The 27,995-nt window shown below is 42.3% G+C and overlaps 1 protein-coding gene across 1 annotated transcript; it reads left to right on the forward strand.

Annotated features, from left to right (window-relative positions):
• Positions 1–809: 809 nt before the first annotated feature.
• On the forward strand, positions 810–27,946 carry PPT1 (palmitoyl-protein thioesterase 1). Its single transcript, XM_040424641.1, has 9 exons — positions 810–971; positions 1,050–1,159; positions 2,898–3,025; positions 4,495–4,565; positions 11,991–12,093; positions 13,258–13,348; positions 23,354–23,452; positions 23,538–23,609; positions 27,066–27,946. Exons 1-9 carry the CDS (start codon positions 863–865, stop codon positions 27,186–27,188), a joined length of 906 nt encoding a protein of 301 aa, XP_040280575.1. The 5' UTR covers positions 810–862; the 3' UTR covers positions 27,189–27,946.
• The last annotated feature ends 49 nt before the right edge of the window (positions 27,947–27,995 follow it).

Consider the following 27,995-nt stretch of genomic DNA (forward strand, 5'->3'; position numbering starts at 1 on the left):
CACTGTTATAGGAGCACTCTGGCTGTCACTGTTATAGCAGCACTCTGGCTGTCATTGTTATAGGAGCACTCTGGCTGTCATTGTTATAGGAGCACTCTGGCTGTCATTGTTATAGGAGCACTCTGGCTGTCATTGTTATAGCAGCACTCTGGCTGTCATTGTTATAGCAGCACTCTGACTGTCATTGTTATAGGAGCACTCTGGCTGTCATTGTTATAGGAGCACTCTGGCTGTCATTGTTATAGCAGCACTCTGGCTGTCACTGTTATAGGAGCTCTCTGACTGTCATTGTTATAGGAGCACTCTGGCTGTCATTGTTATAGGAGCACTCTGGCTGTCATTGTTATAGGAGCACTCTGGCTGTCATTGTTATAGGAGCACTCTGGCTGTCATTGTTATAGGAGCACTCTGGCTGTCACTGTTATAGGAGCACTCTGGCTGTCACTGTTATAGGAGCACTCTGGCTGTCATTGTTATAGCAGCACTCTGGCTGTCATTGTTATAGAAGTAACCTTGCAATAACTATTATAGGAGCACTCTGACTATCACCACTGCCATGGGAATACCTCGCTTGTCACTGGGAGGAGCTGCTGCCCAGCTGGCACTGTAATTAGGGCACAGCGCAGTAAGCACGGCTGAGGTAAGGCTCAGCACATCATAATGTATATTCGCGGCACGGTGACATACAATTACATTCTGCTCAGCCCCGATACGTCTCCGCACTGAGAAGCCACGCCCACAGAACCCCCACTGGGTTTACTGGTGTCCTACAGCAGCCAATAGGAGACTAGCATGGTCAGCATCATGTGACCACAACAGGAAGTGGCTCTGGTCAGGCGCTCGCCGCTCACTACTCTAGAACATGGAGGGGCTCAGGCTGGGAGTTTTCGTGCTGGGGATCATGGTCGTCTGCGGGAGCCCTGTGCAGGAAAGAGGAGGGCCGCTGCCGCTGGTCATATGGCACGGGATGGGTAAGACGTGGATACCCATTCGCTTCACCTATGGGGCGGTGCAGTCTCCTCATTAGTAACCACATCGTGTGTTTCTAGGTGACTCCTGCTGCAACCCCTTCAGTATGGGCAGTATTAAGAAGCTGGTGGAGCAGCAAGTTCCTGGAATATATGTCCTGTCCCTGAAGATAGGAAACACTATCGCCGAGGTGAGAGGAAAGGTTTCCTGCTTCCTTCTAGATGTGCACAGCTGCACTGTTATATAGAAGTGTACTGCTGGGTGACTCTGTGGGCAGAGCAGGCAGAGGCGGATGCACTGACAACCGGATGATCAGTGTTGTGATTACAATCAGTCATGGCACACTCATGTCTACAGTGGTAACGTACAATCACCAATATCACCTTATTGTGGGACTGTGCTTTCTCATGGAACTCATTTATCCCCAGCCTAAAGCCAAATTATTCAGTTTACATGCACGTGTGCAGATTTTGCTAAATTTTTTTAGGTGGTTTTTGAAACAAAATTGGGTCTGCATTATAATAATAACAAAGTCTCACTTCAGTAAGTGACATTTATCATGTAGAGAAAGTTAATACAAGGCACTTACTAATATATTGTGATTGTCCATATTGCCTCCTTTTCTGGCAGGATTAATGTTTCCATCACATTATACACTGCTCGTTTTCATTGTTATGACCATCCTGCAATCCATCAGCGGTGGTCGTGCTTGCACACTATAGGAAAAAGCATTAGCCTATGTGCGCTCCCATGGTCCCGGCCACCAGAGAGACCGATGCTTTTTCCTATAGTGTGCAAGCACGACCACCACTGAGGGATTGCAGGGTGGTCGTAACCATGGAAACGAGAAGTGTATAATGTGATGGAAAAATGAATCCAGCCAGCACAGGAAGCAATATGGACAATCACAATAAATTAGTAAGTACATTGTAGTAACTTTCTTTACATAATAAATGCCACTTACTGAAGTGAGATAACCCCCTTTTAAGGACAGACATTACCTCTCTTTTTTCCAAGGTTTTGGCTTGAAAATCTGCATCAAAATACTCAATCAAATCCTGTGAATGTACTGTAATAATTGCATCTATAAAAAATCCAAAATCATTGCAGTGTATCGATCATTTTGCTGACAGTTTTTTGTCCCCCCCCCTTTGCTAGCTTATCTTGAAAGGGTTTTCCAGGGCTATTTTTACAGACTGGATGGGGTTAAAAAAAAGCATGATTACTCCCCTCCATCAATCGACTTCTGTTCTGCCACCGCACTTCATGGTCCTAGCTCAACACTCTGGAAAGGCCCACTCAGCCAGCCAATCGTAGAGCTGAGGTGGGTCACCGCTACGGCCCGTGAAAACCTCTTAAAGGCCACCTGCCGAAGTTTGGGTGAACACACATAAGATCTGTGCGGATTTATGTGCGTATCTGCACCAAAATACACAATTTCTAATTGCGGATTAGATACGGATTGCCGCAGATCTCACCCTTCCATTGAAAAAGGTGAAATCCGCAGCTAAAACCGCATAACATAATTGACATGCTGTGGTTTTGGAAATCCGCACGGCAGGTCAGTTTCCACATGTGAAAAATCCGCAAAATGTAAGTAGTGTAATCTCATACACATTGCTGGTACTGTAATACACAGTTTAGTTTTTTTTTTCCCGTGTGGAAAAAAGTGCGTATTCCGCAACGTGTGCAGGTGGCCTAAAGACTATGGACATCTTCAATTATTATTGATTTACTTGTGCTCAGGTTATTTAAAAAAAAATAAAAAAAATTGTCACTGTTGGTAAAATGTGAAGGTTGTGCTTTGAATTGGGCATAAATCCGCTTAGATTTGTTCAGTTTTTAATGTACATTTTACTACTTGATGACTGTGCCCGTCATTTTCATGATTGCTTTGTGCAGATAGATTTTTTCTTATTTATCCCCAGGACATGGAGAACAGCTTTTTCCTCAATGTGAATAAACAGCTGGATCTTGTTTGTGAGCAACTATCAAAAGACCCCCAGCTTCAGAATGGCTACAATGGCATGGGCTTCTCACAGGGTGGGCAGTTTCTGTAAGTAATACACAGAGCTAGGAAACGTGTGTGTGTGTGTGTTTTTTTTTTTTTTTTTTTTTCCATCCTTTTTGTAAGGCAAAGTTGAATTACAACCCCCCTCCTGGTGAGAATATAACAGATGCCACTATCCTGGGACCCCTTAGGATAAGCATAAGGCCGCATGCTCACGACAGTATCCATTTTGTGATCTGCAACTCGCGGATCCCCGCCATGTGCATGCCACTATTATTTCAAACTCCTTTAGAAATGTCCTATCCTTGTCTGAAAAACGGAGAAGTATAGGATATGTTCTATCTGTTTTGTGGGGTAGCAGAATAGATAAACAGATGCAGAGAGCACACAGTATGCTGTCCCCATATTTTGAAATCGGTGAGGCTAGTCCACCAAACGGAGCTTTTTGCAGTGGCTCACCATTTTGGCTAATAAAAGAAGGTCCTTCCCTCAAGGACCTCAGTATGCCCTCTAATAGAGGCACAGAATTGTACAAACTACCCAACCTCTTAAATGGGATAGTCTAGCGTACTGCATTTATTTTTTATTTTTTTATGTGTGCTGCATAGTGAGTTAAAAATGGAAATATTTTTACCTGTTCATACTGTAGAAAGACAGTGGTCAGACACTGATACGACTGGCCACATGACTCCTAAGCCCAGAAAGAGCAGAGAGGTAATACTGAAAACTGAGTTATACACAGCTATACATCAATCTGCTCTGTAACATGCTGCCTGCAGATTGCATTGCATTTCCAGTATGACAGGTTCACTGCCATCCAATCCAAAAGAATTGACATACATAGTATATAATCTGTTTGCCATGCTTCACTTACATGCTGTTACAAAAACAAACACCATGCACTCTGCAAACCCAAATAATAAAGTAAATACAATCGTGCCATACTCGCTATAGAAAATGTGCTAATGCTAAAGCTATGTTATAGATGTGAGATTCTTTGCAAATGCATTTTGTACAAAATTATTTGTGCCTGTCCGCCAACCACAAGGCGATCTCCTTTAGGACAGGAACCTACGCTAAATACTACATCTTCTGGTGCCATAATGGCCTCCATTAAATTCAGGGAATGCAGGTTCCACATGCATGCTGAGCTTCTTTTTTTTTTTTACTGTATACCTTTGTACGGAATAGCATAGGCTACTATGCTGTTCTATACTGCAAAAAAGTATGCTGACACATACCCCTATAATATATGCCTAATGCCAATATTTTGGTGACTAGGGGAAGATTTCCCACATATGTGCTGAACATAGGAGCAAAACATTATGTGAACAGGGACTAATATCTATGACAGTCCATGACAGTAATGTTCAACAAGAGTTAGAGTATTATAAACTGTACAGCTTGTTAATATGAACTGTATATTTGCTTTATTACCACATTTATATTGAACAAGAGCAGTGGAAATATTTTTTAATGTTTATAGCTAACCAGTTTCTCTTTATTTTATGCAGGAGAGCAGTTGTTCAAAAATGTCCTTCTCCTCCCATGAAGAATCTCATCTCAATTGGTGGACAGCACCAAGGTAGTTTACATATGTCTTTTTATATAGACGCATAACATACGTCATAAATTAATGGGATATTGATAGGTTATGCCATCACCTTAAGATCAGTGTGAGTCCTGCCTCTGGGACCCTCACCAGTCCTAAAAATTTAAGGGATCACAGTGTCAAGAAATGACATGTCACTTCTTGATGTAGATTTCAAATCTGTGGCCATGTAAACGGCAATGCAGATTCTCATTGAAAACGGTGGGACACAGATTTGATGAAATACATGCTGAAATCCAAGTGAACATACCCTTGCAGACCACAGAATCGGGAAGTAAAAGCTATCATGCTGCTCTCCCAACTTGAAGTAAGCATCATGTCCCAATTATTATGTATGTGGCGGAAATAACTTCGCCACTGGGTTTTGGAGGAGCCCTTTTGCCTCAGGATTATGGTCCATATACTAAAACTTTGAAGGAGAAGGTAGACCGGCCGCACGGCCTAAATCTGTGGAACTGTTTTGGGCAGGAAAGCCATGCTTGCGGTCGGTCAAATGTGACTTCCATGGAATTTGGGAACTCCTGCTCGGATCTGAGTGATTTCTGGATATGTTGTTCGCCCAGATCAGAGCTATCCAGTAATGTAAAATTATGGGGATATGTGGGGCTTTGGGGTGTTTTCTGTGTTTTGGTGAAAAATGTGTGTTTTTTTGCCTGTGAGTGATTTAAGTCAGCCCATTGTGTTTTGTAATTGTATCCCAGGCAGAGCCCATTGTATTTGGTAATTGCATCACAGGCAGAGCCCATTGTGTTTGTTAACCACTTAAGGACCACAGGTTTATACCCCCCTAAAGACCAGGCCCTTTTTTACAAATCGGCACTCCACAACTTTAGCGGTTTATTGCTCGGTCATGCAACTTACCACCCAAATGAATTTTACCTCCTTTTCTTCTCACTAATAGAGCTTTCATTTGGTGGTATTTCATTGCTGCTGACATTTTTACTTTTTTTGTTATTAATCGAAATTTAACGATTTTTTTGCAAAAAAATGACATTTTTCACTTTCAGTTGTAAAATTTTGCAAAAAAACGACATCCATATATAAATTTTGCTCTAAATTTATTGTTCTACATGTCTTTGATTAAAAAAAAATGTTTGGGTAAAAGTTATAGCGTTTACAAACTATGGTACAAAAATGTGAATTTCCGCTTTTTGAAGGAGCTCTGACTTTCTGAGCACCTGTCATGTTTCCTGAGGTTCTACAATGGCCAGACAGTACAAACACCCCACAAATGACCCCATTTCGGAAAGTAGACATCCTAAGGTATTCGCTGATGGGCATAGTGAGTTCATAGAACTTTTTATTTTTTGTCACAAGTTAGCGGAAAATGTTGATTTTTAATTTATTATATTTCTTTTTCTTACAAAGTCTCATATTCCACTAACTTGTGACAAAAAATAAAAACTTCCATGAACTCACTATGCCCATCAGCGAATACCTTGGGATGTCTTCTTTCCAAAATGGGGTCACTTGTGGGGTAGTTATACTGCCCTGGCATTCTAGGGGCCCAAATGTGTGGTAAGGAGTTTGAAATCAAATTCTGTAAAAAATGGCTGGTGAAATCCGAAAGGTGCTCTTTGGAATGTGAGCCCCTTTGCCCACCTAGGCTGCAAAAAAGTGTCACACATCTGGTATCTCCGTATTCAGGAGAAGTTGGGGAATGTGTTTTGGGGTGTCATTTTACATATACCCATGCTGGGTGAGAGAAATATCTTGGCAAAAGACAACTTTGTATAAAAAAAATGGTAAAAGTTGTCTTTTGCCAAGATATTTCTCTCACCCAGCATGGGTATATGTAAAATGACACCCCAAAACACATTCCCCAACTTCTCCTGAATACGGAGATACCAGATGTGTGACACTTTTTTGCAGCCTAGGTGGGCAAAGGGGACCATATTCCAAAGGGCACCTTTCGGATTTCACTGGTCATTTTTTACAGAATTTGATTTCAAACTCCTTACCACACATTTGGGCCCCTAGAATGCCAGGGCAGTATAACTACCCCACAAGTGACCCCATTTTGGAAAGAAGACACCCTAAGGTATTCGCTGATGGGCATAGTGAGTTCATGGAAGTTTTTATTTTTTGTCACAAGTTAGTGGAATATGAGACTTTGTAAGAAAAAAAAAAAAAAAAAAAAAAAAATCATCATTTTCCACTAACTTGTGACAAAAAATAAAAAATTCTAGGAACTCGCCATGCCCCTCACGGAATACCTTGGGGTGTCTTCTTTCCAAAATGGGGTCACTTGTGGGGTAGTTATACTGCCCTGGCATTTTCCAGGGGCCCTAATGTGTGGTAAGTAGGTAAATGACCTGTGAAATCCTAAAGGTGCTTTTTGGAATGTGGGCCCCTTTGCCCACCTAGGCTGCAAAAAAGTGTCACACATGTGGTATCGCCGTATTCAGGAGAAGTTGGGCGATGTGTTTTGGGGTGTCATTTTACATATACCCATGCTGGGTGAGAGAAATATCTTGTCAAAAGACAACTTTTCCCATTTTTTTATACAAAGTTGGCATTTGACCAAGATATTTATCTCACCCAGCATGGGTATATGTAAAATGACACCCCAAAACACATTCCCCAACTTCTCCTGAGTACGGCGATACCAGATGTGTGACACTTTTTTGCAGCCTAGATGCGCAAAAGGTGCCCAAAATCCTTTTAGGAGGGCATTTTTAGACATTTGGATACCAGTCTTCTTCTCACGCTTTGGGGCCCCTAGAATGCCAGGGCAGTATAACTACCCCACATGTGACCCCATTTTGGAAAGAAGACACCCCAAGGTATTCAATGAGGGGCATGGCGAGTTCATAGAAATTTTTTTTTTTTTGGCACAAGTTAGCGGAAATTGATATTTTTTATTTTTTTTCTCACAAAGTCTCCCTTTCCGCTAACTTGGGACAAAAATTTCAATCTTTCATGGACTCAATATGCCCCTCACGGAATACCTTGGGGTGTCTTCTTTCCGAAATGGGGTCACATGTGGGGTATTTATACTGCCCTGGCATTCTAGGGGCCCTAAAGCGTGAGAAGAAGTCTGGAATATAAATGTCTAAAAATTTTTACGCATTTGGATTCCGTGAGGGGTATGGTGAGTTCATGTGAGATTTTATTTTTTGACACAAGTTAGTGGAATATGAGATTTTGTAAGAAAAAAAATAAATAATTCCGCTAACTTGGGCCAAAAAAATGTCTGAATGGAGCCTTACAGGGGGGTGATCAATGACAGGGGGGTGATCAGAGAGTCTATATGGGGTGATCACCCCCCTGTCATTGATCACCCCCCTGTAAGGCTCCATTCAGATGTCCGTATGTGTTTTGCGGATCCGATCCATGTATCCGTGGATCCGTAAAAATCATACGGACATCTGAATGCAGCCTGACGGGGGGGTGATCAATGACGGGGGGTGATCAATGACAGGGGGGGGTGATCAGGGAGTCTATATGGGGTGATCACCCCCCCCTGGAAGGCTCCAGGGAGACGCCTGTATGTGTTTTGCGGATCGGATCCATCTATTAGTGGATCCGTAAAAATCATGCGGACATCTGAATGGAGCTTTACAGGGGGGTGATCAATGACAGGGGGGTAATCAATGACAGGGGGGTGATCAGGGAGTCTATATGGGGTGATCAGGGGCTAATAAGGGGTTAATAAGTGACGGGGGGGGGGGGGGGGGGTGTAGTGTAGTGTAGTGGTGCTTGGTGCTACTTTACTGAGCTACCTGTGTCCTCTGGTGGTCGATCCAAACAAAGGGGACCACCAGAGGACCAGGTAGCAGGTATATTAGACGCTGTTATCAAAACAGCATCTAATATACCTGTTAGGGGTTAAAAAAAACACATCTCCAGCCTGCCAGCGAACGATCGCCGCTGGCAGGCTGGAGATCAACTCTCTTACCTTCCGTTCCTGTGAGCGCGCGCGCCTGTGTGCGCGCGTTCACAGGAAATCTCGGCTCACGCGAGATGACGCCAATCGGCGTTAGCGTAGCCTGGGGGAGCCGCCGCAATGACGCCTTTCGGCTTTAGCGCGGCGGCAAGTGGTTAATTGTATCAGGGGGGGGGGGGTGTACAATTGCTGGGAGTGTTTCCATACTGTAAATGCATGTGATTGGCTAATATAAAAACTGTCTCAGTCTTCCACAAGGTCCCCAGGGGAATATCCCTTGCTGGAAGACCTGCGTAAAAGGCTGGCATGTAGCCCCATTAAAGAGTTCATGTTTTACACTCAACATAGAGCCTCGTCTCATGTGTGTGGGGAAAAGGCTGCATCTACACTGGGGAATGCTATATGCTGTATAATCCCCTGGCTATAATCCCTGAGCTCTTTTAAGAGCTTGTTCCTGCATTGCTCTCTGAAGGAAGAGAGGTTCACCCACTGGAACCTGGAAGCCTTGTCGTAGGTCCAGGGTGGGTAGAAGACGGTGAGATCCCGACCAAGCTGCGGTGTTCGTGGGGTCGGCAGTGCTTGCAGTGTCAAGTGGAGTGCTTGGAGCCCTTGGGAAGCACTAGGAGCACCCATCAACTGAGGTACCCAGTCGGAGTGCCAGGAGATCCGTTACAATGTACATTATAATATACACTATAACACTTCAAGGGCACCTGGAACACCCACAAAACAGCCCTTCAAAATGGTGTGTCAAACACAGTCCTGAGTCAGCAGCAGCTCTGGAAAGGAAGATCATTTGATGCAGTCCATGACTTTTATTTCAGAGGATTTGATACCTAGTTGTTGTCTAGCTGAGATGGATGATGTGATACACCATACGACTTTGCAGGACGAAGACGTACTTTCTATTTAGCCTCCCTCTTTGGCATTTTGATGCGCTGTTTAGTAGATGCAAATGCTTTAGTGCGAGTGTTCCTCACCTTTCGGACGCTGTCCATTCAGCTCCCAAGATAAGTGCCAGCACAACATAAAATGTGGGATAGTTCCTCACTGCTCTGCCACCGTCTGTGCTGATTGGAAAGCACCAGTGCGGTAAAGAATGTTCTCACCTGAGATATGTCAGTAGGCAGTTTAAAAATTGAGACTAGTCCGCTTTAAAGGGGGTTTCCACTTTTTAGATACTGATGACCTATCCTCCACATCATCAATATCAGATCGGTGGTTGTCAGACGCTTGTCAACCTCACCATTTAGCTGTTTGCAGCAGGCACTAGAGATATACCAGTAGACTGAGCCGCAAGCAGAAGGCTCCGTTCAGTATGTAGTGGCCATGCCGGCATACTGCAACTCAGCTTCCATCCACTTGTTTTCTTCCCCCCTCCATTACTCTTGCATTAACTCACCTGGCAGTTTGATGATGTTCAAGATTATTCCTTTAAGAGTCCTATTGTCCTGCATTATATGGAAATAGGAGAAGTAGTGGAAGATGAAAACAGATTCAGCCTGCTTGAGCACCAAGGAAAATCTTCAGTGGTAGATTCATGAAATCACTAGTGCAGCTAGTCACAGTACATTACCAAAAAGAAACTTGGGGGTGAAGGAAGCATGAGTACTCGGCTCCGGTTTTACAAGAGCGTTTACAATGCAGAGGTAAAAAGGAAGCAAAAGCACGTTTTAATGCCATTTGTGTAGTTTATCATAGAGGGACTTCAGAACAGTGCATCATCCATTCACCTGATTAGTGACTGCTTGGGCTGGTTTCACACAAGAATATCATGCGCACGTTTTTTGCTACTGTAATACGGCAAAGTGTCTCGGCCTGACAGCTTTCACACGGGTGTACTTGCTCATTATCCTGCATCAGTATTTGGAGACCCGAGAGGGTTCCCCAACATGTCAGAAGAGTGCAAATCTTTCCCATATGCATTTTCCTCTGTTTATGTTCCACTTTGGCTTGCAAGTATTGATGCTCAATACTGCCCATGAGAAAGTGGCTCTAGTGTCATTATAAGGCATACATACATGTAGAAATAATAGAATTATTAAAATGTTTGCTATGAATAAGAACATGCTGTACAAGTTTTCATTTTGATGAGCATAGTGCAAAATTGTGGTAGTAGGGGACTTGATATTATGTCGTACTTGCCTGTAGTGCCTTTTACCGATTTCTACAGTTGCGGCATGCCTTTCGGGCACAGTTTAAAACATGTTTCGCAACCTGTGAAGTGATGCCTATTATGCAACAGATCCTAACTAGAGGATCCACGAAAGGGTTAATATCTTTAATTTATAGAAAGAAACCCACTTATTGATTCTATGGGAGATGGAACACTTCCGGTCAAGCAGAAGTGGGAGAAAGATGTAGCTCCCATATCGGTAAACCAATGGAAAGAGGTGTTGGCATTGACGCCACAGCTCTCAGTTCGTGAGGGTCCGCTTATGTGACAACTACTGCTCATTCACCGAGTATACAGAACTTCCATTATTTTTATATAGGATTGGGGTCCGACCTGATCCTTCCTGTCCGAGATGCAGGACGGGCCCTGCATCTACATAAGTTATGGGCGTGCATGCGTCTTTCGGTCTTTTGGATGAGAGTTTTAAAGCCTATTTGGGATGCTTATCATGTCTGAATCCCGCTCAATCCTAGGGCTTGCATCCTAGATATGGACCATGTACCCGGGATCACAATGTACTTTTAAGTGTGAAACAATTATTATTTCAGGCCCAGAAGATGATTGCACGGCACTTGATTTCCCCCCCCCCCCCACTATTAATGAGTTTCTGGTAGGGTAAATGAAGTACTTCACCTCCTTGAGAAAGGAGTATATTCGAGGAGAAAATGTGTTTCTAAATTCACAGCTCTATGGGAAAAAATGGTTCTCTGCTAGTAGGGAGTTTCCTCCTTCCCAACCTGTCTGATCCTTCCTGTAGATTGGGGCACTGCTCCTTCTATTGTATATGTGTGACCTACCTGAATTTCGCTATGTTGCACAGGAAAAGTCCTGAGTATGGTAGAAAAGCTGGGTGGGATGTTCTAGTGAGGTATGGCACATTCTGAGCTCTAGAACATAGGTTCTGTGCTGTTGGATATATCTCAACAAGATATAGATGTGGTGCATTCTTATCTGCGGTGGGACATAGCTGGGTGAAATGTGTACCTTTTTTTTTAAATTATTTTTATTGATACAGTATTTTATGGAATGCTGGTGTAAATGTTTAATAAAAACGATCAGTTTTTTATTTTTATGTTTTTAAAGTGTCGTTACGAAGCTGACATATTGTCACAGAAATGTAACTTATGGCGCATCAGTCCTGTAAAATATCATACATTCATGCAGTGTTCCACCATTTCCAAAGAGAGAAAAGAAGAACCATTTACCCAGCACTATCTTATTGCGAGGGTCATATAGGATCAAAGATCCACGCCCTTGGTGAAGTGTTGTGATGTACTGGTACATGTGTGATGGATTGTCACTTTTTGTTTTCTTATTTTGCCCTTCTCTTTAGGTGTATATGGCTTCCCCCGGTGTCCAGGAGAAAGTACTTACATTTGTGACTTGATCAGAAAGACTTTAAATGCTGGTGCCTACACAAAATTTGTACAGGAACAGTGAGTATGAAGAGCTATTGTTCTCAACACTGGTCACTGATAGGGCTCATTCAGACAAATGATTTTCGTGTCCCGGTGCCGTATGAGTAACAGACGGCACTTGGACTGAATACTGACCCAGTGAGGGACATTTATCAAGACTGGTGTTACCATAAATTAGGTACATCTATGCCCTGTCATGTGCTAGATACGGAAGTCTACACCTGCTACAGGCTGGCGTAGTCTTCAGCTATATCTTACACTGCTTTCTGGCGAATCTTCTAGTAATCCGCTGGTGAAGCCCCCTCCCTCCAGCTAGGCCCAACCACTTTTCTCAGCACTTTGGAAAAGTGCTGTGAAGCTTTAAAAAATCCCAAATTATGGTGCACATATGGCGTTCACCGTGATTTGCAACTTTTTTACTCCACGATAGTGGCTTATTGCCCTTAGGGTATTTTCACACTTGCGGCAGGACGGATCCGACAGGCTGTTCACCCTGTTGGATCCGTCCTTCCGCTATTTCGCCGTGCCGCCGGACCGCCGCTCCGTCCCCATTGACTATAATGGGGACGGGGGCGGAGCTCCGGTGCAGCACGGCAGTGCATGGCGAAAGGCCGCCGGACTAAAAGTCCTGCATGTCCGGCGGCCTCTCACCGCGAACTGCCGTACTGCGCCAGAGCTCCGCCTCGTCCCCATTATAGTCAATGGGGACGGAGCGGCGGCACGGCGAAATAGCGGAAGGACGGATCCGACAGGGTGAACAGCCTGTCGGATCCGTCCTGCCGCAAGTGTGAAAGTACCCTTAGTAAATGTCCCTCAGTGGGTCTGTTCACATAAGTGCTTTTTTTTATCAGATCATGCAAAGAAAATGACATTATGCACCATCCAGCTCTGTAAGAGTCATTCACTCAAGTCAAGGGTTTCTGAGTAAAACGGAAAGCACAGAGACTTCATCCACATGCCTTCTGTTTATATACTACTGGACCACGGATGAGTTTAATATCCTTCGTCTGAATGGTGCTTAGTTCTCCATTTATAGGTGACCAGTATAAAATTAGCCCATGGTAAACATTAGCTTTTATTCTTGTTGGTAAATGAAAGGAATGATGGGACTGATTACTATGTGGAGTTGCTCCATTCTTATCTGTACTGGTATAAAGTAATTTCATAGTTGTCTCTTTTCAGTTTGGTACAGGCAGAGTATTGGCATGACCCGCTGAATGAAGACCTCTACAGAAATGGCAGCATTTTCCTCGCAGATATTAACCAGGAGCGTGTGAGTTTTTTTTTAAGTCCCCCCCCGTCCCCTGCATTTAATTACCTGTACCTGGTTTCAGGATTAACCTGTGATAAAGAACGGGTAAGGACTTTCCTGCCAGATACTGCGCTGCCACTCTGGTTCTCTCGGCCAGGCACTATTTACCTGGCCTCATAGATGCATCTGAAGAGGCCAATAATTAGGGTAAATAGAGCCTGGCTGGGAGAACCAGAGTGGCAGCACGGGATCTAGCAGGTAGGTACTTGACCATTTTTTTTTTTATTGCAAGTTTTTTCTGGAAGCTTGTCTGGTTTTGTTTTGAAACCGCACAACCCCTTTAACACTGGAAACAGTTTGGGTGGCAGTTTGTTCTTTTCTGCGATAGACTAAAAACTTTGTCTGAAGTACATATTCTGTGCAAAAACATAATAAGGAACAATTGTTAGAAAAAAATAAAATGGCAATTTTGCTTGCATTCTTTTGTTAATTGGTAATTACCGTATTTTTTGCTTTATAAAGACGCACCTAGGTTTTTGAGGAGAAAAAAATAAGAAAAAAAATATTTTTAACCAAAAGGTGTGCTTTTGGTGGGTTTTGAACTAATGGTGGTCTGTGGATGACGCACTGTTATGGGGGGCATCTGTGGATGACGCACTGTTATGGGGGGCATCTGTGGATGACGCACTGTTATGGGGGGCATCTGTGGATGACACATAGCATCTTATAGTGACCCCATTACACTGGGCCGGCGGGCAGGCCGGCAGCGTAACCTCACTCACTCATTCATGCTCCTCCCACTTCATGAATGGAGCAGGAGGAGCATGAATAAGAGAGAGTTTATACTGCCGGCCTGCCCGCCGCTTTGATAGTGAGTACTACTACAGGAGATTACGCTAGTGTAACAAACCAGAGCCACTGGTTTAAGGATTAATGGCCAAGCAGCACAGAGGAGAAGGCGATCCTCCTGCTGCTCCAACTGTGGTGAGTGAAGGACGTGCAGGCTGGCGGGAGTACAGCGCATACAGAGAAGCCGCCAGCCCGCCCAACGATACTAAATGTCAAGAATGAAAGCGCGGCCTGCCAGCATTATTTAGTGAAGCCTCCAGCCCGCGCAAGGTGAGGCTTAGTGGCGCGATTTATGCGCAGGCTGGAGGCTTAACTGAAGGCTCTGCTGCCAGCCTGCGCTAACTCCCGCTCGCCCACAGTTTCATGGCAGCCCAGGAGCCGTTGGTGAGCGCTCCTGAGCTGCCGCAGCCAGCACATTTTGGTATCGCCTTGTGTTTATAACACGCACTGACTTTTTCCCTCCATTTTGGAGGGGGAAAAAGTGCGTCTTATAAAGCGAAAAATACGGTAACTTTATTCTATAGCTAGATATGATTATGACCATAAAATAAAATTTATTTGGCACCCTTTTGGGATACATATAATTTATGAATTGATTTATTATTATTTTTTTATTAAATGTCAATAAAACAGCAATGCTACTGTTTTTTGCAACTCCTTTTTCAAATATCCTCATTTAAAGGGGTACTCCAGTTACCATAAATACAACTTATGTTTTAGACTAATTTCACATATTTACCGTTCAGTAGTTCTAAAAGTTTTCTTCCTCTGCTACCCACTGTGTTTCCTCATAAATTACCATGGCATCGACCTTTAGTTCTGAGCCTTTGTTAGGTCGAGCATGCTCAGTGTGTTGCTATCAGTTCTCTAGCTAAATGTCTTGTGAAACAAAGGGTGTGTTAGTGTTCTGGTGATTACTGAGTGGGGGGCGTGACTGGGCTGTGTATCAGGCAGCCAATCAATAAACATCAACACTCACAGCAGGAAAGCTAGGGATTGTGGGAATTGTAGTTTTGTGAGGGAAGATCAGGCGCCATGATACTCTCAGTGCGTTGCAGGCTCACACAGTAGCTAGACAAATGGATTACAAGGTAATATTTTTTAAACAATAGCATTTTAATGAATTAAATATTTTATTTTTATTAAAGGGGTACCCTTATCAACATTGTTTAACCCTTAGGATACCAGAGGTTATTTCGTTTTTGCATTTTCGTTTTTCTTACCTGTCTTCCTGGAGCCATAACTTTTTTTATTTTTCCGTTCCCATGTCCATATGAGGGCTTGTTTTTTGTGGGACAAGTTGTACTTTATAATGCCACCATTTAATATGGCATACAATGTAGTGGGAAGCGGATAAAAAATAAAAAATTGGGTAGAATAGGAAAAAATAAAACGCAATTCCTCCACAGTTTTATGGGTTTTGTCACTACGGCGTTCCCTTTGCGGCAAAAATGACCCATGTGCTTCATTCTCTGGGTCTGTACAATTACAACAATACCAAATATGTATAGGTTTTAGATGTCTAAATACTGAAAAAATTAATTAAAACTTTGAAGAAAAATATTTTTTTAACATCACCATATTCTGCCCCCCATAAACTTTTTTTACAGCTATATCTACAGAGCTGTGGGGGGGCTCTTTTTTTGCAGGACCATCTGTAGTTTTTATTGATACCGTTTTGGAGTGTGTGTGACTTTTTGATCACATTTTATTACATTATTTTGGGTAAGAGAAGCGATGGCAAATTGGCCATCTTTATACTTTTTTTTTCCATTACGCCATATTTTTATAGTTTAATAGTACAGGCGTTTTTGGACGCGGTGATGCCCATGATGTTTATTTTTTATGTATTTTATTTTTTTTTGTTCTATTTTATTGTCCAGTACCTTGTTTATTTTATAGATTATTTCTATACTCCCATAGGGTGTATAGTATTACATGAATTGTTGATTTCCTATGTTGGCCTGCCACCTGCTGGCCAACATAGGAACTGCACATCTAATACGCTGGGTCTCTTCAGAGAGACCCAGCCTATTAGAATTCATTACTGGCATTCCTGTTCGGCACACGGGGATGCCGGTATTCACACTTAATCACGGCATCTAAAGGCTGTAATGACCGCAATCGGAATTATGGTTAGCCTCTGCTGAATGCGTGAGTGGGTGCCATGTTTAAAGATTCATGGTAGTGATAGGGGTAATCACATATTAGCAACCAATATGAGATAACCTATGTATGTTTTTATTTTATTTTTATTTAAAAAATCGTGTGGATGATTTTCTAGATATTATTTTATGAAGTCACTCCATATATTCTGGCTTTTTAACTTCCTCTTTGTTTGGGCTTTTAGCACATATGTCGCCTTTTAGGCCCAGCCTAAGAGCATAAGGTGTCCCGTTCAGGGAGAACCGGCATGTGAAAAGTTTTACTGGTTTAAAAGTGTAATGTGTCTAGTCATTTAGGGCCTGGTTGGAGTTTTGATCAGAAGAGTTTTAGGGTGAGGAACTAAATATTAATGCAAAATGGGATTTTATCCAAAGGTTCCAGGTTTTAGGGAATTTGTCTCTAGACCTAGTCTCCCAATAAGCTAGTCCTTCTAACCGGTAGATTTAGTTGACCTGGTCAGCCCAAGTTTGGACCGACTGTGAAGTTGTTCAGCACCAGAGTAATGGGATTAGTAATTTAGCGACTGTCAAAAGTAGCGTGGGTAGGTTATGCCTATGCTGGCAAATTATGAAAATGGGCTTCTAGGAAGAACCAAGGCCAGGGATAGTGAAATGGAGGTGGAGCAGTTTGCATTCATATTGACTTCCATTATCTGCCAAAAGTCATGTAGCAGGGGACACAGAATATCTGAGAGCATACCTTTGCTGCGTCACATCGCCAACACGTGTCAGGTATATTCAGATCTATTTGGTGGAGAAGAACTGGGGTTTTATCCCACCTAATTAGTAGTTTAAAAGCGTACTCTTGTGCTTTAATGCATCAGGAAAAGCCATGTGATTTAGCAAGAGTAAAACATAGTTCCGGATTGGTTATCTGTATAGAAGTTTGTGTGGTGAATCTAGTGTGAACAATCATTCATACAGTCGTGAACAAAAGTTTTGAGAATTACATAAATATTGGAAATTGGAAAAGTTGCTGCTTAAGTTTTTATAATAGCAATTTGCATATACTCCAGAATGTTATGAAGAGTGATCAGATGAATTGCATAGTCCTTCTTTGCCATGAAAATTAACTTAATCCCAAAAAAAACCTTTCCACTGCATTTCATTGCTGTCATTAAAGGACCTGCTGAGATCATTTCAGTAATCGTCTTGTTAGCTCAGTTGAGAATGTTGACGAGCACAAGGCTGGAGATCATTATGTCAGGCTGATTGGGTTAAAATGGCAGACTTGACATGTTAAAAGGAGGGTGATGCTTGAAATCATTGTTCTTCCATTGTTAACCATGGTGACCTGCAAAGAAACGCGTGCAGCCATCATTGCGTTGCATAAAAATGGCTTCACAGGCAAGGATATTGTGGCTACTAAGATTGCACCTCAATCAACAATTTATAGGATCATCAAGAACTTCAAGGAAAGAGGTTCAATTCTTGTTAAGAAGGCTTCAGGGCGTCCAAGAAAGTCCAGCAAGCGCCAGGATCGTCTCCTAAAGAGGATTCAGCTGCGGGATCGGAGTGCAACCAGTGCAGAGCTTGCTCAGGAATGGCAGCAGGCAGGTGTGAGCGCATCTGCACGCACAGTGAGGCGAAGACTTTTGGAAGATGGCCTGGTGTCAAGAAGGGCAGCAAAGAAGCCACTTCTCTCAAAAAAAAACATCAGGGACAGATTGATCTTCTGCAGAAAGTATGGTGAATGGACTGCTGAGGACTGGGGCAAAGTCATATTCTCCGATGAAGCCTCTTTCCGATTGTTTGGGGCATCTGGAAAAAGGCTTGTCCGGAGAAGAAAAGGTGAGCGCTACCATCAGTCCTGTGTCATGCCAACAGTAAAGCATCCTGAGACCATTCATGTGTGGGGTTGCTTCTCGTCCAAGGGAGTGGGCTCACTCACAATTTTGCCCAAAAACACAGCCATGAATAAAGAATGGTACCAAAACACCCTCCAACAGCAACTTCTTCCAACAATCCAACAACAGTTTGGTGAAGAACAATGCATTTTCCAGCACGATAGAGCACCGTGCCATAAGGCAAAAGTGATAACTAAGTGGCTCGGGGACCAAAACTTTGACATTTTGGGTCCATGGCCTGGAAACTCCCCAGATCTTAATCCCATTGAGAACTTGTGGTCAATCCTCAAGAGGCGGGTGGACAAACAAAAACCCACTAATGCTGACAAACTCCAAGAAGTGATTATGAAAGAATGGGTTGCTATCATTTAGGAATTGGCCCAGAAGTTGATTGAGAGCATACCCAGTCGGATTGCAGAGGTCCTGAAAAAGAAGGGCCAACACTGCAAATACTGACTCTTTGCATAAATGTCATGTAATTGTCGATAAAAGCCTTTGGAACGTATGAAGTGCGTGTAATTATATTTCACTACATCACAGAAACAACTGAAACAAAGATCTAAAAGCAGTTTAGCAGCAACTTTGTGAAAACTAATGTGTCATTCTCAAAACTTTTGGCCACGACTGTACATAGAAACTGATATCTTGTGGGGTGTGGAAGCTGATGTCAAGAGAGATTCCAGCCAGGTTTTGGGGTGACTGCAGTTTGAATGTAATGGTATGACCGTTTTGTGGGACAAGGGGAGGGTAAAATGATTTCCAAAAAAAATCCACCTAATATGTCCAGTGCTGGTGCTCATTAAAGGGGTTGTCCAAGTTATATTTATTGATGACCGATCCTCAGGATAGGTCATCAATAACAAATCGGCGGGGGTCCGACACCCGGCACCCCCGCCAATCAGCTGTTTGAAGAGAAGGCGCGCGCCGTGCCAGCGCTGCCTCCCCTTCACTGTTTACCTTCTAGCCGTTGCATCTGCAGCGGTGAGCAGGTGCAATTACACCCAAGCTGTCCCATTCATTTCAATGGGACGGATCGCTTCTATACATCCCAAAACCAGAATTCTCTTACACGGGGGGCAGAGTAATTTTTGCTATTATGCAGGGAGCCATTAAGAATCAGTGCTTCTCTGCAGCAATGAATACATTAGGTTCTGAGAGGGAATCAAAAGAACAGAAGGGGGCATCATAACAAGTATGTAACAGCAATATCTAGACACAGGATTCCTGAAATGATTTCAATTAAAAATGTATTCGAGTTTTGGCTATCTAACATAGTAAATTTATGCAATATTCCTTTTCAACATTTTGAGCTTCATGTAAAACCGGTAAGTAATGCTTATTTTGTTACAAGCCCCTTGAATTTTCCAGAGAGAGTTCAGGAATGAAAGTCACTGATGCAACGTGGCATGATAGTCCACATGTGAATGCTCTAAAACTGTACAGCTATTATTTGTATAGTTGGGATATTTGGAGGTGATGTTTCACCCCTTAAGGACACGGCCATATTTCACCTTAAGGACCAGGCCATATTTTTGCAAATCTGACATGTCCCTTTATGTGTGAATATTTTTTAAACGCTTTGACCTATCCAGGCTATTCTGAGATCGTTTTTTCATCACATATTGTACTTCATGACACTGGTAAAATGGAGTAAAAAAAATACATCTTTTTTATTTATAAGAAATACCAAATTTTACCAAAAAATTAGCAAATTTTAAATTTCTCAGAAAATGTCTAAAACCTACTTTTTCAGGACCAGTTCAGGTCTGAAGTCACTTTGAGGCTTACATATTAGAAACCACCCAAAAATGACCCCATTTTACAAACTACACTCCTCAAGGTATTTAAAACTGATTTTTACAAACTTTGTTAACCTTTTAGGTGTTCCACAAGAATTAATTTAAAATAGAGATAACATAACATTAAAAAATGTCACTTTTTTGGCAGATTTTCCATTTGAATCCATTTTTTTCCAGTTACAAAGCAAGGGTTAACAGCTAACCAAAACTCAATATTTATGGCCCTGATTCTGTAGCTTACAGAAACACCCCATATGTGGTCGTAAACTGCTGTGCTAATTTTTTATTTACAACATTCATCTGACAGGTTAGATTATGTGGTATTTTTATAAAGCAGGTTACTCCTAAGACTCTCACTGTGCACAAAAAAATTACATGACAACCTTATTCGGTGGGTCAATACAATAAAATTTAGATTTTTTTTTTCCACAATTTAATTTGCATTGCCATTTTCTGATAGGCGTAACTCATATTTCCATCTACAGAGCTGTATGACAGCTTAATTTTTGGCGGGACGAACTGTAGTTTTTATTGGTACCATTTTTGGGGTACATACCAGTTTTTAATAACTGTTATTCAGTGTTTTTGGGAGGACAAGATCACAAAAAAATTGCGAATATCATGTTTGTTTGTTTTTCCTGTTACGGCATTCACCGCGTAGGAAAAATATTTTAATATTGCAGCATCCGAAAATGTCTGAACTAACTGTTGTTTTTTTTTTTTTTTTTTATTGTTCATGTTTTTAAATGTAAAATTGGGAAAGGGGGGTGATTTGAACTTTTAATATTTTTATGATTATTATTTATTTATTTATTTTACTTGCAACCCGCTCCATACAAGCCCTTACACATAATGCTGTACGTGTACAGCATTATGTGTTAAGAGGTTAAAAGGGTTGGACATTTATGACATCAAACGGATATGCCATAAATGTCAGATAGACGGGACTCACTTCTGTCTCAAGGACAGGGCAACAACATGAATGGACACTGCACGCGTGTCTTTCTCCATTCACTGCTATGAAACTTCCAAAAATGGCCCAGCAAGCTTACATAGGTATTTTTAGAAGTTCCATAGCAATAAAAGGGGAGGATGCCACACATGCACAGCATGCTTTTCATTTTTGTTGGGGCCCTGTGAGATAGGAGCAGAACCCAGACCAATCGTTCATTATAACATATCCTACTGAATATGCCAGAAACATCCAAATGGGACACCCCTTTTGAATTTATCTCCTGCATTGGTTGGGGATGGGGATAACAGTCTTGGCTAGTTATCCCCTTAGATGCTGCAGTCAATAGCGACCATGGCATCTAAGCGGTAAAACAGATGCAAGGGGCTCTACATTGGCTCCCCTGCAAAAAAAAAATAGCTGTGTCAATGGAAAATCAGGCCATGTTGGAATGTGGTGGCATATTTTTAAAGTGATTTTATTAAAATCTTTAAAGAGGCCGCAGCCTCTTCAAACAGCTGATTGCTAGGAGTATCGGGAGTTGGACACCAACCTGAGGAGATGTCATCAGTATTTAACTTCTGGAAAACTGCTTTACATTATTGGCAGTAATTAATGTTGAAAGGAGGAGTTACAGTGTGTATGTGTGTATGTATATACACTGCGTGCAGAATTATTAGGCAAATGAGTATTTTGACCACATCATCCTCTTTATGCATGTTGTCTTACTCCAAGCTGTATAGGCTCGAAAGCCTACTACCAATTAAGCATATTAGGTGATGTGCATCTCTGTAATGAGAAGGGGTGTGGTCTAATGACATCAACACCCTATATTAGGTGTACATAATTATTGGGCAACTTCCTTTCCTTTGGCAAAATGGGTCAAAAGAAGGACTTGACAGGCTCAGAAAAGTCAAAAATAGTGAGATATCTTGCAGAGGGATGCAGCACTCTTAAAATTGCAAAGCTTCTGAAGCGTGATCATCGAACAATCAAGCGCTTCATTCAAAATAGTCAACAGGGTCGCAAGAAGCGTGTGGAAAAACCAAGGCGCAAAATAACTGCCCATGAACTGAGAAAAGTCAAGCGTGCAGCTGCCAAGATGCCACTTGCCACCAGTTTGGCCATATTTCAGAGCTGCAACATCACTGGAGTGCCCAAAAGCACAAGGTGTGCAATACTCAGAGACATGGCCAAGGTAAGAAAGGCTGAAAGACGACCACCACTGAACAAGACACACAAGCTGAAACGTCAAGACTGGGCCAAGAAATATCTCAAGACTGATTTTTCTATGGTTTTATGGACTGATGAAATGAGAGTGAGTCTTGATGGGCCAAATGGATGGGCCCGTGGCTGGATTGGTAAAGGGCAGAGAGCTCCAGTCCGACTCAGACGCCAGCAAGGTGGAGGTGGAGTACTGGTTTGGGCTGGTATCATCAAAGATGAGCTTGTGGGGCCTTTTCGGGTTGAGGATGGAGTCAAGCTCAACTCCCAGTCCTACTGCCAGTTTCTGGAAGACACCTTCTTCAAGCAGTGGTACAGGAAGAAGTCTACATCCTTCAAGAAAAACATGATTTTCATGCAGGACAATGCTCCATCACACGCGTCCAAGTACTCCACAGCGTGGCTGGCAAGAAAGGGTATAAAAGAAGAAAATCTAATGACATGGCCTCCTTGTTCACCTGATCTGAACCCCATTGAGAACCTGTGGTCCATCATCAAATGTGAGATTTACAAGGAGGGAAAACAGTACACCTCTCTGAACTGTCTGGGAGGCTGTGGTTGCTGCTGCATGCAATGTTGATGGTGAACAGATCAAAACACTGACAGAATCCATGGATGGCAGGCTTTTGAGTGTCCTTGCAAAGAAAGGTGGCTATATTGGTCACTGATTTGTTTTTGTTTTGTTTTTGAATGTCAGAAATGTATATTTGTGAATGTTGAGATGTTATATTGGTTTCACTGGTAAAAATAAATAATTGAAATGGGTATATATTTGTTTTTTGTTAAGTTGCCTAATAATTATGCACAGTAATAGTCACCTGCACACACAGATATCCCCCTAAAATAGCTAAAACTAAAAACAAACTAAAAACTACTTCCAAAAATATTCAGCTTTGATATTAATGAGTTTTTTTGGGTTCATTGAGAACGTGGTTGTTGTTCAATAATAAAATTAATCCTCAAAAATACAACTTGCCTAATAATTCTGCACTCCCTGTATATATGTGTGTGTGTGTGTGTGTGTGTGTGTATGTATATATATATATATATATATATATATATGTATGTGTATATATATATATATATATATATATATATATATATATATATATATATATATATATATATATATATATAAATTTATTATTTTTTTTTTGGTTCTACCATTAATTTAGGTTTTATCTTAATAGGGTGTAAATGAAAGTTACAAACGCAATCTTCAAACTCTGGAAAAGTTTGTCATGGTGAAATTCCTCAAGGACACCATGGTGGATCCTGCAGACTCGGAGGTTAGTAGGAGTTTACAGTGTAACTAACATACTTATTATATACAGTCTCAGCCCCAGGTTTAATGTTCACAACTGTTTCTTCTAGTGGTTTGGATTCTACAAACCTGGACAAAGCAAGGAGCTTATTACGTTACAAGAGAGTTCTCTGTATACCGAGGTAAGCCGCTAAATATTTATACTGCTTCAGACTATATTTCCTTTGCACCTTCCAGCGTTTTGTATAAAACTCCTTATGCTTACACACGGTCATTCTAGTACTAAAGCGAGAGTTTACTTTACAAGAAATGTAACTGGAAACATACTCTGCTTCTTAAAGCCGTATAAGGGCTTGTTCACAGCTCATTCTGGGCGTACGTTCAGCGCATGCCCTAGTGTATATGTTGACCACATCCATATTCCCCTCATTGCGAGGCATTTGCCAAAAGTGTCCTATTGGCATATGTGAGGTTATTTTTCAGCAGCATACCTTTTCGGTATGGAATAGAATAGTCGACTATGCTGTTCTACTCACTAAAAAAAAAAAAAAACATGCTTAGTAAGCCTTTATATCCTTTTCAACCCCAGAGTTTTTTTGGGGTTTTGTGTTTACGTTTTTCACTCCCTGCCTTTCTGTGACCATAAGGCCTCATGCACACTACCGTTTTTTTTTTTTTTGCGGTCCGCAAAACGGATTTCCGTTGTTCCGTGACCGTTTTTTCTTCCGTGGGTCTTCCTTGATTTTTGGAGGATCCACGGACATGAAGGAAAAAGTCATTTTGGTGTCCGCCTGGCCGTGCGGAGCCAAACGGATCGGTCCTGACTTACAATGCAAGTCAATGGGGACGGATCCATTTGACGTTGACACAATATGGTGCAATTGAAAACGGATCCGTCCCCCATTGACTTTCAATGTAAAGTCAGGAGTCCCTATTATACCATCGGATGGGAGTTTTCTCCAATCCGATGGTATATTTTACCTTGAAGCATCCCCATCACCATGGGAACGCCTCTGTTAGAATATACCATCTGATTTGAGTTGGATCGTGAAACTCAGATCCGACAGTATATTCTAACACAGAGGCGTTCCCATAGTGATGGGGACGCTTCAAGTTAGAATATACTGATAACTGTTTAATAACTGCTGCCTGGAAGCACCCGATCTCTTACAGGGGGCTGTGATCCGCACAATTAACCCCTCAGTGCATTGCTTATAGCACAGACCTGTCACTTACCAGTAGGAGGAGCGCCCGGCCGGTCAGACATCGCAGGTAAGTATAATGCTTCTATTGCTAAGTAACCATGGCAGCCAGGACTGCAGTAGCGTCTTGGCTGCCATGGTAACCGATCGGAGCCCCAGCGATTAAACTGGGACTCCGATCGGAACTCTCCGCTGCCACCAATGATGGGGGAAGGGGATTTTAATTAGAGGGGGGGGGAGGCCGCACTGGCCACCAATGATTTTAATTAGGGGGGAGAGGGGAGGCCGCACTGGCCACCAATGATTTTAATTAGGGGGGAGAGGGGAGGCCGCACTGGCCACCAATGAGTTAAATACAGGGGAGGTAGGGAGGGGGTGCCGCACTGGCCACCAATGAATTTAAAACTGGGGAGGGAGGGGGTCTGCCCCCTCCTGCCTGGCAGCACCTGATCTCTTACAGGGGGCTATGATACGCACAATTAACCCCTCAGGTGCCGCACCTGAGGAGTTAATTGTGTGGATGACAGCCCCCTGTAAGAGATCGGGTGCTGCCAGGCAGCAGTCATGTACACAGTTCGTAGTATATTCTAACTTGAAGCGTCCCCATCACCATGGGAACACCTCTGTGTTAGAATATACTGTCGGATCAGAGTTTTCACGAAGTGAAAACTCAGATCCAAAAAGCTTTTATGCAGGCGGATCAGTCGGTGTCCGTAGGCTACTTTCACACAAAGTAGCCTACGGACACGTATGAGGGCTTGTTTGTTGTGGAAAAGTTGCACTTTTTAATTTCACCATTTAATATTGCATACGATATAGTGGGGAGCTGGAAAAAAAAATCCAAATGGGGTGAAATTCGGGGGGGGGGGGGGGAGAAGCTATTCCGCAACAGTTTTATGGGTTTTGTTTTTAGAGAGTTCTCTATACAAAAAAAATGACCAGTTACTTTCATTCTTCAGGTTCGTACAATTACGATACCACATATGTAGTTTTTCTTGCATTTTTATACTGAGATTTTTTTTTTTTTCTTTTCATTGCCATGTTCTGACCACTATAACTTTTTTTGTAGTTGTGTACGAGGCTGTGTGAGGGCTCATTTTTTGTGGGGTGATCTGCACTTTTCATTGATACCATATTGGGGTATGGATGACTTTTTGATCACTTTTTATTAAGTTTTTTGTGGAAAAGCAACAAAAAAAAAAAGTAGAGTCCGCCATTTTGCTGTTTTCCGGATGGGATAAACATTTTTATATTTTAATAGCACAAGTGTTTTCGCATGTGGCAGGGGCTCCATAGGAACTAATGTTCAGCAGCCTCCTGTCTGAGGAGTACAGGGATTGCTGCACACATACACTCCGGTTCCCCCTGACCCCCCACTCCTGGGTTTTAGCGCATACTGATGCAGTCATTACGTTTGACCACAGCATCTGAAGAGTTAAATGTCCGCAACCTGCATTACCGCCAGTCACAGAAATTGGCCGTGGGATCTGCTGTATGCTCGCGTGCGCAATCTTTAAAGTCCTGGCCAGCGCCGTACTCGGGAAGGGGAAATATACATACACACGGGAGCCTATTAGAGATGTATCCCACTGTACGCCTAGTCATTGGGATACATAACAGACTTCTGTCAAAGTTAGGCTACTTTCACACTGGCGTTTTGGCTTTCCGTTTGTGAGATCCGTTCAGAGCTCTCAGAAGCGGTCCAAAACAGATCAATTTTGCCCTAAAGCATTCTGAATGGAAAACTATCCACTCAGAAGGCATCAGTTTGCCTCCATTCCGCTTTGGAGTCTGACAAAACTGAGCCAAACGGATCCATCCTGACAATGTAAGTCAATGGGGACGGATCCGTTTTCTCTAATACAATAGAAAACGGATCCGTCCTCCATGGACTTTCAATGGTGTTCAAGACTGATCCGTCTTGGCTATGTTAAAGATAATACGAACTGTTCCGTCTGTACAGATCCATGACTGATCTGCACCAAATGCGAGTGTGAAAGTAGCCTTATATGTCTGTATCTTTCCAAGGTATACCTCAGCTGGAAAGATCTTACTAAGATGTTAACAGAGCCTAAAAGTGCCCATACGCCTTCAATAGTTAACTGGTGGCCAAGATATCGCTGCTGACTCTCCCTTATACACGCTTGTGAACAGTGTCTCTATGTCTTTAATCGGGAGAGAGGAGAAAGCTGCTGCCAGACAGTTCTGGTTGTGGTTGTGGCTCCTCTCCCAGGAGAACAAACAGGTCAGGCACAAAAATAATTTTTAAATCGTCTGATCTCTCGCCTGACATCTATTGGGCGAGTCGGGAGCTTCCCATTCACGTTAGATTGCTTTAGCTAACAAAATTTCATGCAATACAGTTTTACAGTACAATTGTTCAGAATTTTGCATTTAATTAACAGTGTAATGCTGTATCAATCGTTATTTCCTTAGGATCGTTTGGGTTTGAAGGAAATGGACAAGGCTGGAAAGTTGGTGTTTTTGGGCGCAGATGGAAACCACTTGCAGTTTTCTGAGGAATGGTTCAATGAAAACATCTTACCCTTTCTGCATTGATTTATTTTTTTTGTGCATCAAGAACACGTTCATGCAGAAAAGCTCTTTTAATAATTGCACTGGAGTAGTACTTTACTACAACTCAACTGCTGGCAATAACTGGAATCAATCTGTGAATAACATGCCCTTGAGCTGCAATCAAATACTTTAACAATTGTTAGCTAGCTGGTTACAGGATTATGTGTCCCTGTTCTGTGGTTGATTATATATGCTGGATGCTCCCTTTGCAATAACACCTGATTAACATGAACTGCAAACCTTACATTAGTAAGGAATAACTTATGGCCATTATATTGCTTGCATTGTGTGGTCGTATTCTGACAGGATCGCAGAGATTTATCAAACTGGTGTAAAGTACGACTGGCTTAATTGCCCATAGCAACCAATCAAATTCCACTACTTTGATAAATCTCCCCCAGTGTGTCCTTGAATCTATTGTATTACTCTGATACAATAGATTCCAGGACTCTCAGGGACACAACTCTGCAGTCCTGTCAGAGTTGTGGAGATCAGAACGGGACATCACACTGACACATGCTGCGAGTTCCTGGCATTTAACTTGTTCATCTGTGTCTGGCCTTAGGCTTTCCCATCTTCGATTGCAGATTCTGATAGGGTAGGTATTGTCCCAGGACATAAGCAGCTGCCAAACACCTCTGGCAGATCTTATCCACCGCTTTCTAAGAAAAATAAAAGCTTTATTCACACAGCAGAATTATGTTCAATATGTTGCATCATTATGTGTTTAATCCAAAACCTGAAAGGGGGTTTAAAATACACAAGAGGTGACAATTCTACTTTCTATCT

This window comes from Bufo bufo, chromosome 3, assembly GCF_905171765.1.
Source record: "Bufo bufo chromosome 3, aBufBuf1.1, whole genome shotgun sequence".
NCBI classification, from domain to species: domain Eukaryota; kingdom Metazoa; phylum Chordata; class Amphibia; order Anura; family Bufonidae; genus Bufo; species Bufo bufo.